Here is a 13,451-nt window from a genome sequence, read left to right on the forward strand (position 1 = left end):
TTCTACCCCTCTCTGCTTGTGCTGTCTCTCTCAAAATAAATACATAAACTTAAAAAAGAAAGAAAGAAAAGGTTTATTATAAACGATTGTTTAAGAGCTGATTTATCCTAACCATAAAAGACATAATCTGAAAGATAGGTCTATTCAGTCTTACGTAAATTAAATGTCCCAGGAGTAGACAGGTAGGCTTGAAAGAAAGAGAATTTATAAAATAACTTTATACACTACACCATTGTAAAAATAAAAATCAATCTTCATACAGCAGGCTGTAAAACAGTTGAATGTTTCTCCTCTTCCCAATGCATTGTATCTTAGATTATGCAAAAAGAATTAAGAATCAGTAGCAAATGCATCATTTTTATGATGTATTTTATTGACAGCTTACATTTACATTGATGTCATAAGAAATACTAACATGTTACAAGAGAGCTAAAGTGAAAGAAATGCTTCTTTACAAGATAACTGCCGCCCATGACCTATGCTTTCGTATAATCTTCTCTTCTTGAGTATAAATGGAAATTGTAAATATGATGAGCGAGCACTCCCATGATTATGTTACATCACAGAGCAAAACAAAGATTATTCTGGGAAGGCCTGATCTAATCAAGCAAACCCTTTAAAAGCAGTTTCTCCAGCTGGTTGCAGAAGAGGTCAGATATTCAGTGCACGAGAAGCAAGTGCTGGCTTTAAGATGGAGAGGGCCACATGAGAAGGAATGCAAGTGGCCTCTAGAAGCTTAGAGTGATTACCGATGGACAGCAAGAAAAGAGAGACCTCAGTCATAGTCACAAGGAAATGGATTTTGGCAACAATATGAATAAGCTTGAAAGTAGATTTTTTTCCCCCAGAGGATCTAGATGAGAACTTGAGTCCAGCTTTGTGCACCTTGAGCAGAGAGCCTAGCTATGCAGAGCTGTTGACCTACAGAACTGTGAGCTAATAAGTAAATGCTATTTTAAGTTGGTTACGTTTATGGTAATTTATTGCAGGGCAACAAAAAATGAATACAATAGCTAAGTACAAATTTTGAAAAGGTCTCCACAAGACAATTCACTAGTATTCATTCTAAATTGTTTTCAACATTTATATGAACTGTGGTATTTGCATTTTTGTAGTCTTAGATCTGCTGATCATTGTTAAAAATTATAAGTAAAATTCAAACCATTCTTAGTCCTGCAGTTTCAGGGACTGAAACCAGCTTTGACTTCTAAAATTTATAGTGCCTTTTGGGGCATCGGCCTTAATCCATTTTTCATGTTTGCTTGCTTGATTCATGAGCCCTGAAACACAAAATTGCATAAAGTTATATCTTCATTGACAAGAACAATATCTGACTATGACATAGATCCTAACAACAACATCTCTGAAACTGAAAAACACTTTGGAACAGCAAAAATCTTAGTAAAGACAGTGTGAGTCGGGAAAGAGTTGCAGTTACCTGGGCTTATTCCCTCCTTTCATTTTCTCAGAACAACTGAAAGGGAAGCTACTCTTTTTTTATCTGTATTTGTTTGTGTGTGCAGGTTTTAAAAAGAGGTTTATTTAAGTACAATTGATAAAAGACATATGCAATACAGTAAATTTTGGAATATGTAAAAATCTGTGGAGCCATCTCTTAAATCAAAATAATGAATATATCTATCACTCGTAAAAGTTGACTTTTGCTCCTCTGTCATCTTCTTTTCCCTTCTCTGTCACCTCCAGACACTCCCCCATGAAATCCCCATCACTGATCTATCCCCCATCACTGGTCTACTTTGTGTCACTATGGATTAGTTGCATTTTCTAAAATTTTAATAAATGGAATCATACAGTATGCATTTTATTCTTTTTTAAAAATCTAGGCTCTTTCACTCAGCATAATCATTTTGAAGTTCATTCACACTAGGGATGAGGTCATTTCCTTCATTGAAGGAATATGAAGGAATATGAAGTAGCACAACCTTCAGAATTTCAGTCTCCTCCCCACATGAAGAAACACTACGTATGAATGCTCATGGGCACCCTTTGCAGATCCCTCCTCTCTGGAATTCTTTCTTCTGAAATCTAGCAGCCCTGGTCTCCCGAGATGCTCAGCTCAGTCTCCACTTCAGGAGTCTGCTGGGCTCTGTGTTACTGCTCCCTGCCCTCAAAGTCATACGCTGTAGCAGTGATACAGCTCACCTGGTTTATTTCCCATCTCTGCTTTTAGTTCTAGGTTTTTTTCTCTTTCAATCAAGGTAATGAAGGTGGTATACCTCATCTAAAGCTCCAGTGCAACTCTGAATTTAAGAGACTAATCAAAACTGTACTGAGGAGGACTGGCTGCCCCACACCAACACGCCCTGTTCACGGTTGACCCACCCAGGAGTCAAAGTGGTTGGAAGCCTTTATGGCTGAAAGGAATGCCAGAAAGTGCGTGAGTGCAGCCGCTGGGGCATTTTATTCTGTTTTCCAGATCCTGGGGTCTGGAGGCCGTGACGTATGCTCTTGGGTAGGGACTACCAGTGTGGCAAAGGGTTTCTGAATGTCTTCCAATGTTGACAGTTTCTCCTCACAATTCCCAGGAGTGTTTTGGGGCACATCTTTCTGTGAGGGTTTCGAGAAGGAAGGGAGCCAGTTGGCTACGCCACTGGGTCAAGTGATTGACACCCGGGTGGGCTGCCTGGGCCACCACAGCTTAGGCCGGAGTGGGGACAGGGCTCAACTGGCAACTGAGAGAAGGACTAAATAAATTAGTTTCGAGAGCGTTGGTCATTTTAAAATTAATGACTTTCGGATTCTTCTCTCTGCACATGGTTCAGTTTACTCTCTGTGCGAGTTATGTATATGCTGATTTTCCTAAGAGCAGCTCTAACCAAGAAGTGGAAATTATTTCAAGCAAAGCCTGGGTAAAGTCTTATGGTTGAAGGTTGCTGAGGCCCAGGAAGACTCATTAAGTTACTTGCCCAAGGTCACAGGCTCTTTGTACTAGCCAGTAGCACAACCTTCAGAATTTCAGTCTCCTCCCCACATGAAGAAACACTATCAACTTAGACCCACGGGGAAACTAGAAGAAATTAAGTGATTAAGATATTAAGCTCCTCCAAATCCTCACCCAATTCTCTGATCTTAGGGCCCTGTTTTAGCATGACAAAACATGAAATACTTTAAAAAAGGTGGCACCATTTCTTATTTCTGAGTTGTAATTTTATAATGCTTTTTTCCAACTTCAATGATGAAATGTATTAGTAAATAAGTATCACTGAGCTAGTATTATGAGTTGAGGTCTTATTATCCCCATCGCAACAGAAATCCGATTGTGACATTTCTATCTCCAAGCCCTGGTAGCAAGATAAAAAACATCTTAATATCGACCTCATACAGAGTTCTGAAGCCATTTAATATGAAAGTAAGCTTTTTAGTGTTTCAAACTACTGTTTATGTTATAAAACCTCAGTCAATTCAGTTAGGATTGATAGGCCTAAGGAGGTGTTAACGTTCATCCCAAATTACCTTAAAATGGTAGGCATCTAAGGGAGAAGACTTGCTCAAGCCCTCACTCTCGGCCACCTGCCTCCTAGGGAGGAGGAACTGCTATGGATGTGTGAGAACACACTAGACTGTGTTCTAGGTGTCACTGTGCTATGAAAGATTGTACCAGTGAGTTTGGTTCTCCTCTCGTACTTCTCTTGCAAGTTGCCTAAGTGTAAGGGCGATTTCCTATTCTCTCTTCTTTGCCTTCAGACAGGTATAATATCTACCCATTCTGAACATATACATAAATAGCTCTTTTCAACTCACTTCTATACTCTGGCTTCTAGGTAGTGCTCAACCAAGCCAAATACCAGCCTTAGGGGGCAAAAATCTCTTGCCACCTACCTCTGTGATAACATATCCTTGGTGCTGACAATGTTTTTTTGTGTGAAGCTTTTTAGGCTTAGTTTAGGGAAATGTGTATCAGCTGTTTGAGTCAAATCTAACAGAACCCAATAAATAATAATATTGCACTGGCAAAAAAAAAACAAAAAACAAAAACTGTACTGAGGAGAGTTGTGAATACACTGTCTCAATTCCTTATATACATTTTCTTTGCTGAACCCAAACACACCAATCAGGAAACAATTTTTCTTTAGCATAGTTTTTCCCTTGTTAGTACCATATGATATTCCTAGCTGATGAAAAGGTGCTTTACACCATCCAATCTTTGTGTCGAGTGCTTTTCTGAAACAAATTCTTCTCTGAATTCTTGCCTCCCCTTTAATCTGAGCCATAATCTTATCTATCAGTGTTTTAGAGTTCATTGCATCTTTCAAGTTCCTCTGGAGTTTTTCCTTCTACTTCTCTTGCTATATTTCTTTTTTATTTTTTTAAATGTTTGTTTGTTTAGTTTTAAGAGAGGGAGAGAGACAGAGCATGAGCAGGGGAGGGGCAGAGAGAGAGGGAGACACAGAATCTGAAGCAGGCTTCAGGCTCTGAGCTGTTAGCACAGAGCCCAAGGTGGGACTTGAATCCATGAACTGCAAGATCATGACCTGAGCTGAAGTTGGAACGCTTAACTGACTGAGCCACCAGGCGCCCCTTAATGTGTGTGTGTGGGGGGGGGGGGGGGGGGGGGGGGGGCAGGGCAGGGAATCCCAAGCAGGCTCCACACTCAGCACACAGTCTGACGCAGGGCTTGGTCCTGGGAACCCATGAGATCATGACCTGAGCTGAAATCAAAGAGTCAGACACTTAACTGACTGAGCCACCCAGGTACCCTCTCTTGCTAGATTTCAGTATCATCATGACTCTACTTCTCATTAAACTGATTAAAATCTCATTCCAATTGGTAAATCCCTGTGTTAGATGTGTTAAAAACAAAACAAAACAAAACAAAACAAAACAAAACAAAACAAAACATCACAGGCCCAAATGGTGTCTCTTAGACAAGTTCCCAAACAAATGCTTAATACATAATCTAATTGCAGTTTCAAACTCCCACAGAAACGTAGTCTTCGCTGGTCAGTCAGGAATTTTTAGTCAGTGGCAACAAGACTCTGCCACATGGGACCTCTTCATTCCCCAGAGAATGATGAGGTCCTTTGCATGGGAAGACCCCCTTTTTCCCCCCTAGAAAGGGCCTAGCCTGGAATAATCCTTTTCTTTTGCTAACAACTTTCTTGGTCCCATCCTCCTTCTGGAAAAACCTTCCATTTTGTACAACACCTCGGTGTGCCCCTCTACTTGCTAGGTGAGGTGCTGCCCAAATCATTAATTGTTTAATAAAGCCAATTAGGTCTTCAAATTTACCTGGCTGAATTTTGTTATTTCACAGAAGCTTCTGTTTTTCCTCCAACTTGTCATTAAGGAGTTCAGCTATGTCAATTTTAATGTTCTTCTTTTTGTGCCTGTGCTGCATTTGGTAGGTCAGGATTTTGAGGTACCTGCACACAATAGGTTTTCTATAATACATAATTTTTTTCCTAGTAATTCAAATAAATATAGAGGAAAGAATTGGAAATCTTGAACATTGGTTGCTCTAAGTTTATTATTTTCTTACACTCTTTGGCATCAATAGTAAATGATAGTAAGGTTTTCCCAAATACCTAAGATCTTTTCCTTAATATTTTATGTGTCACCTCCCCAGTTACGCTTTTCTTGCTTATGGAAAGAGAAGCCAATCTACTCATTTTCTTTTGCAACAGTAGAAGAGGCTACTGTCGGGGAGAAAGGCCTTCCTCTGCCTTATGGTCCTTTTAACTGGACTTAGAATCAAATTGACATGAGACATCTACAGGAGAAAATCAAATTTAGTATGTGTGCATATGGAGAATCCCCACACACATGAAATTCCAAAGACAGTGAGGCAACTTGAAGCTTATATGAGCTAAAGAAAGGGGTGGGGCCTGAAGATACAAAGGGGAGCAGCTCATTAGCAGGAAAGTGAAAGGAGATGCTTTGAAAAACAAAAGTTGCCCCGTTATGCAGGTAAGTTTCTTAGGTAAAGGGGAGTCTCTGTTAATAGCTCTCTTGCTGGCACAGGCTTTCCTTTCCAAAGTAAATTTATGCAGTTGAGGGAGAGGCAGACAGCTTTTACTGCATCTACTGGGTTTTGATTACTTATAACTTGAAATCATCTTTATGCCAAAGTGGCCTTTCCTGGGGCAGCCTGCCCTTAGCCCTCATACTGCACACAGTGCTACTGCTACTAACAAAATGAACACACAGCAATTTTAGGCTAGAGACAATACTCAAAAAACAAGACAGTTTATATTTATACAATTCCACTTGGGTTGCTTGAAAATAGCTTTCTCTATCTTGCCTATAAGTAATTTATTGAAAGTTTTTCATACTCTGGCCTGAATCTGTGGAGACTCCATTCTAATTTGTAAAGTTTATAAATTCCTTCCTACAAAAATCTTGCAACACACACTGGAATTTGTGGCTGCAGAAAACTTGTTCCTTATTTAATTCCCCTTGCCAATGATAATCAGTGTTTTATTGGCCAAAAAAAGGGAAATGACTACCCTATCCCTATGTAGTTTGGCTTCCATTAACTAAACAGGGGGAAGAGTTTCTTCTAAGGACGTTTTTAAACTACAGCGTTTGCTCTCTAAATCCACCCTGTCCAAATCTACCCAAATATATGAATCTCCAAGTTCTTTTATTTCCCCCCAAATACTTAGTTGAGAAGCATTAGTCATTATTTAACCCAAAATACACCTGATCTAATCAGCACTCTCTGTGGATAAAGATAGGGCTCTAAGTAGTAATTTGCAGAATTTAATTCTCTTGTTTAAAATTAGGCTTAACCAAAGCATAAGAGACTGTTAAAAACTGAGAACAAACTGAGGGTTGATGGGGGGTGGGAGGGAGGGCACCTTTTGGGATGAGCACTGGGTGTTGTATGGAAACCAATTTGACAGTAAATTTCATATATTAAAAAATAAAAAAAAAAAAAGGAAAAAAAAATAAAATAAAATAAAATTAGGCTTAAAAAGCTTCTTCACTAAGGTGAGCTTCTCCCTTCCCCTCCCCTGTTCCTGACCTCCACCTCCCTTTCCCAACCCTATGACAGACTTTATTTACATTCGATTCAGAAGGATAATTCTGGTGCTGCCTTATTATTAGCATATTTAACTTCAATGATTCATAGTTGGAAGATTCCCTCTTTTACATTATAAACACTACTGACCACCCATTATGGGAAGCACCATGCTAAAGTAGTTTACATCTTTATATTCAGAAGATGTACAAAGACATACTAATATGCTCAAAAAGTTTACCAACTGGCTAGGAAAGTAAATCATAAACTTATGAAACAACATGAAAATACTCTGAAATTTTATTATTTTTACTGCATATATTTCACAAATAAAACCTCTAGCCATATACAATTCTATAACCAAATATTTCAATGTTGTCAACATTCTACAAGTATTTACAGCCTGCCCTTAACAACAATGCAGCCCCAGGCATCTTAACAAATTATTACCGACAAGAAAATATTTTTGAACTAGTGTTTAAAAAAACTGTTTTTAAATGCATATTTGTTTTTAAGAGAGGGAGAGAGACAGAGCACGACCAGGGAAGGAGCAGAGAAGGAGTGAGACACAGAATCCAAAGCAGGCTCTAGGCTCTGACCTGTCAACACAGAGCCCGATGCAGGCTCGAACCCACGAACCAGGAGATCATGACCTGAGCCAAAGTCAGCTGCTTAACTGACTGAGCCGACTTTGGCTCAGGTCATGATCTGGCCCCATTTTTAAACTAGTTTTAATGGTTTCCATCATTACATTTTCTCTCAATTACCTGGAATAATAACAAAGTCAACAGACCTCTAGACTTCGAGCAAGTAGACAGTTTTGCCCAAAAAGTATTCTCAAAAAGGCTCATTGTTCTTCAAATTTTTTATGTTTAATCCCATCCACTGTATTCTTCATCTCAGACATTGTAGTTTCCATTTCTAGAAATCCAATTTTGGTCTTTTTTACATCTTCCATGTCTTAACTTTATTCTATATTCTAATATGTGGAATGCAGTTTTGATAACTTATTTCCTTCTCTGTTAATTCTGACATCCGTATCTGTTCTGGGTGGGTTTCAACGGACATTCCCTTTATTATGGGTCATGTTTTCTTGCCTTTTTGCATGTCTGTTAATCTTTGCTTGGATGCTAGACATTGTAAATTTTATTTTTTTGGGTGCTAGATGATTTTGTATTCCTATAAATCTTGAGCTTGGTTCAGAGATGCAGTTACTTGGAAACAGTTTAAGCATTTCATCTCTTGCTTTTATGATTTGTTAGGCAGTTCTGGGGAGATGTTCATTCTAGGGATAATTGTTTCTAACAACTACGTGCTCTACCCAGTGTCCCATGAATTACAATTTTTTCCAGTCTGGCAGGTGGCACAGGCATTATTCTTGGACCAGTGTGAACACAAGGCCGTCTTTCCTCTGGTACTTCGTCCTATGAACTCTCACTGTCTTGGTCTGTGTGGACCCTCATCATGGTCTCCTCAAATCAGAGAGTCTGCTGGGCTCCACAATGGGTTCCTCTCTCTCTCTGTACTACAGACTGGAGACTTTTTCAAGACAGTAAGCAGGGCTCATTTTGTTTGTTTTGCATCTCTCAGTGATCACTTTCTTTCATTGCTTGATGTATCATGTCTTAGAAAGTGTTTATTCATTGATTTTTCTTATTTACAAAATTTTATTATTGTTGTTTTAGATAAAAGGATAAAATGAGTCCGTTTTACTCCACCTCTTGCCTGGAAGCCTTCATTGTTTCTTTCTTCTCTTTCTCCCTCTCCCCATCTACCCCTCCCCACCCCCCCGCCCCGCCATTCCCTTTACTATGCTCTCTAACATCTTATTTTGAAATAATAAAGACTTGCAAGAATCAAGTTGCAAAAATAGTACACAGAGGTCCTATGCACCCATTAACCCAGTTCTCCCAATGGTGATGTAACTATAGTGCATTATCAAAACCAAGTAATTGGTTGGCGAAGTACAATTAATTAGACTACAGACCTTACTCAGGTTTCACCATTTTTTGCATGCACTCACTTTTTTACATTTTTGTGTACACTGATATGACATTTTATCACATGTACAGATTTATAACCATCAATATAATCAAGATATAAAACTGTTGTATCACCACAAAATAAGTCTCTTGTGACATCTTTATAGTCTATCCTGTCTCTTCCCTAACCTTTAGCAACCACTTGTCTATTCTCCATTTCTATAATTTTGTCATTCCAAAAATATTATAATAATGGAATCATACAGTGTGTAACATTTTGAGACTGGCTTTTTTCACTCAGCATGCTGCCTTCAAGGTCTATCCAAGTTGTGTGTATCAATAAAAATTCCTTTTTACTGTTGAATTGTATTCATTGCACAGACATACTACAGTTTGTATAACAATTTACTGATAGATATTTTCATCATTTCCAATTTTGGGGTATCACAAATAAAGCTATACTTTTTGTGTACAGGTTTTTATGTGAACTCTAAGTTTCATTTCTTCAAGACAAATGCCCAGGAGTATAATTGCTGGATCATACAGTAGTTTCATGTTTAGTTTTTTAACAAACTGCAAGACTGAATTTTAGAGTGGATATATCATTTTACACTCTTAACAGCAATGTAAGAGAGATCCAATCTCTCCACATCCTTGCCAGCATTTAATATTAGCAGTATTTTTTATTTTATGTATTCTAAGAGGTAATATCTCATTCTGGTTTTAATTTGCACTTCACTAATGGCTAGTGATACTGAATGTTTTTGTGTTTTTATTTGCCATTGTATATCTTCTATGGTTGCACTGTTTCTTAAATCTTATGCAATCACACTTTTATGGACACAAATCATTTTTCTTCATTACTGGGAAGAGTACATTCAGGGTAAGATTTGACTGTGATTCAGTATTTCTTAAATGACCAAAATAAATACAAATACAAAAACAAACAAAAATCCCCAGGCATTACAAACAGAATTCACATGCTCTAAGACTGGGACCTGCACTTTGATCTCTAGGTTAGGGGTAAGCAAATTATAGCCCATGGGCCAAATCTGGCCTGAGGCCTGTTTTTATGGCCTAAGAGCTAAGAATGACTTTTACATTTTTAAGGGGTTATATTAAAAATAAAAAGACTATGCAACAGAAACCGTATGTAGCCTGCAAAGTCTAACATATTTACTATCTAGTCTTTCTTACACATAAAGTTTGCATATGAAAAGAAACAAAACCTGGTCTTTTTTGGTAAACATTAACAAATAAAGTTCATGTCTAATTATCTATGACATTCCCAGAACTTTAACAAAATCATGGGGAAACAAAAACACATTAAAAGCACAATCTGGGGCACCTGGGTGGCTCAGTCGGTTAGGTGTCCTACTCTTGATCTTGGCTCAGGTCATGATCTCATGGCTTGTGAGTTCGAGCCCAAAGCTGGGCTCTGCACTGATGACATGGAGCCTACCTGGGATTCTGTCTCTGTGCCCCTCACTTGCTTCTGCTCTCTTTCACTCTCAAAATAAATAAATAAACTTTAAAAGCACAAAAAATCTGAAGGCAGTTTTTCTACATTAACTCCCTGTTAAAAGTATTTTTTAAAAATGTTTATTCATTTTTGAGAGAGTCAGAAAGAGACAGAGAGACAGAGCGTGAGTGGGGGAGGGGCAGAGAGAGGGAGACCCAGAACTCGAAGCAGGTTCCAGGCTCTGAGCTGTCAGCACAGAGCCCAATGTGGGGCTCAAACCCATGAACCATGCCATCGTGACCTGAACCAAAGTTGGACATTCGCTTAACTGACTGATCCACCCAGGTGCCCCCCTGTTAAAGTATTTTTAAGCAGACAGCCATAAGTCTATAGCATTCTTCATTCTCTTTCTGAATTTCTTCCATGTCATCCTAAAACACATCTACATGACTGATAAATCCATGTGTTATAAGCTTGGAGAAAACTCAAACTTCAGAGTATTCTAAAAAAAAGAATTATTTCTATGAGTCATAATAAAACACTAGACTTTTTCCCCCCATTTGGAGGTAAAGCACTGTCTCTAGATCTAAAAGTGGCATTCTGTGGGCTTAGTCCCATTTCAACTTCTTTTCCAACTCATGAATCAATTTTCCATTATAAATCACAATACCATTCAATGTATAACTCTCTGGCCTGAAAACAAGCTGAGAATTCTATTTTGGCTTGGTGGCCGGATCCCAAATGAACTTATTTTTTATATGCTTTACATTTCTAGTTTTACTAAAATAAAATTAACTCAGTAGTATCACCTTCTATACTAAGCAGATGAGGACACGCATCATTTGGCTGGCAACACGCTTTATCTCTAATACTCTCTAAACATCTAAACTGGGGCTTTTAAGATAGAAAGACTTTGTACCACATGCAGTTTTGGGCTCAGAGAATGTTATTATATACCACAGTGAGGTTTTATATCTAAGTTGATGAACCAAGGCCAAAAGCTAATGGAGAAGTCAATTTCTTACAAGAAATATCTTACCTAAGCCATTCACCACCTGTTGAATTTGCTATATATGGGTAGAGCACAAAACTTGGAACCAAGGATCTTAAAAGGATTAAAAAATGCACTCCAAAGAATACATGCTGCACACAGCTTTTAAAGTAGGTAAATGTTTCAGCCTGAGCTTTCTTTTGACCTCAGAATAGCATATAATACTTGTAAGTCATTTTAAGAATTGTGCAATGTACAGTTATTAGTGACAGCAACAGCAAGGGAAATCATGAAGCAGGAAATCAAAATTACAAGGCTGACACATCAGACCCTGTGGGAAGCCTGAGCCCTAGGGACTAATTTTTACTGGCATGCTTCTTGCAGAAATCATGCAGAAGTCATGCTACAGATACAATCCAGACCTCTTAGCAGTGAGGGTATTTCTGTTTCTATGCCTCATAGGCTCTGTAAGGAAGGCCCAGATGAGCTGAGCTCAGCTGCCTATAATAACAACTCACATATAAAACTGCTCATTATTTCCAAAACTCGTTTCAGATTGGAAATCTCCACAAAAAAAGCAACCTGCCCTGATTTTCTAGGCCTCTTAAATTATTCCATCCATCTGATAAATAAGGTCTGTGGCCTTCTGGGCACCAAACAGTTTTAGAATCAAAATGAAACATGAAAGTTTCTGTAAACTCAGTCACTTGTTCATACGGCTCTCTCCAAAAGGGACTGCCCTGTCTCTATGTGAGGTCTCTCTGCACAATTACTCTAATGGATTTAACCTACTATCAGAGACAATCTAGAGATACATCTGGGGCTTGTAGTAGGTCATGTGGGACTCTACAAAGAAATTCTGCTGATCAGTACCTAGATTCTTGTGTTGTGAGCAGGAAATAAACTTTGTTCTGCAATGTAGGCCTTTCTGGTTTAGGAAGGAGGGGCTAGAGTACAAGACATAATAAAAAATTACACACAAAAAGAATAGGCTGAGGAGCTTCATAAATACCAATGGGGTAAGCATGTATCTTCTTCATAGCATCCATTTATCTATTTCTTCAAGCAAAATTTGTTGAAGCCTTATTTATTTTTCTTTTGAGTTTAAGAGAGATTACTATGGAGTCCAGGCCACAGAAAGAGCTCTTCCGAATTACTGCAGTAGCCGCTAGTTAGCTTTTTCTTCATTCACCATTGTCCTTTCCAATCTTTCTCCACTCAACATTCAGTGAACTTTAAAAAAAAATTTTTTTTAATGTTTATTTATTTTTGAGAGAGAGAGAGAGAGAGAGAGTGCTGGGGAGGGGCAGAGAGAGACAGAGACACAGAATCCGAAGCAGATGCCAGGCTCCGAGCTGTCGGCACAGAGCCTGATGTGGGTCTTGAATCCATGAACTGTGAGATCATGAACTGAGTCGAAGTCAGACATTTAACTGACAGAGCTACCTAGGTGCCCCAACATTCAGTGAACTTTTTTTTTAAGTTTATTTATTTATCTTGAGAGAGAGAGAGAGTTCCAGTGTGGGGCCTAAACTCATGAACTATGTGAGATCATGACCTGAGCCAAAACCAAGAGTTGGACACTTAACCAACTTGAGCCACTCAGGCACCACTCAGTGAACTTTTTTAAAAAAGTTTTTTTAATGTTTATTTTATTTTATTTTTTTTTAATTTTTTTTTTTTAACGTTTTTATTTTTGAGACAGAGAGAGACAAAGCATGAACGGGGGAGGGTCAGAGAGAGGGAGACACAGAATCCGAAACAGGCTCTAGGCTCTGAGTGGTCAGCACAGAGCCTGACGCGGGGCTCGAACTCACGGACCGCGAGATCATGACCTGAGCCGAAGTCGGCTGCTTAACCGACTGAGCCACCCAGGCGCCCCTAATGTTTATTTTTTTGAGAGACAGACAGCTTGGAGCCTGGAGCTGCTTCAGATTCTGTGTCTCCCTCTCTCTCTGCCCCTCCCCTGCTTGCTCTCTGTCTCGCTGTCTGTCTCTCAAAAAAATAAACATTAGGGGCGCCTGGGTGGCT

At 38.8% G+C, this 13,451-nt stretch overlaps 1 protein-coding gene across 1 annotated transcript in view; it reads right to left on the minus strand.

The window, feature by feature from the left end:
* Positions 1-352: 352 nt before the first annotated feature.
* Positions 353-13,451, minus strand: part of FAM185A (family with sequence similarity 185 member A) — a 73,148-nt gene continuing 60,049 nt past the window's right edge. Inside the window, exon 8 of the mRNA XM_049642866.1 lies at positions 353-1,280. Coding sequence (XP_049498823.1) covers positions 1,168-1,280 — 113 coding nt within the window. The 3' untranslated portion in view covers positions 353-1,167. The remainder of the gene's footprint in view (positions 1,281-13,451) is intronic.

This window comes from Panthera uncia, chromosome A2 (genome assembly GCF_023721935.1).
Source record: "Panthera uncia isolate 11264 chromosome A2, Puncia_PCG_1.0, whole genome shotgun sequence".
Lineage (NCBI taxonomy): Eukaryota > Metazoa > Chordata > Mammalia > Carnivora > Felidae > Panthera > Panthera uncia.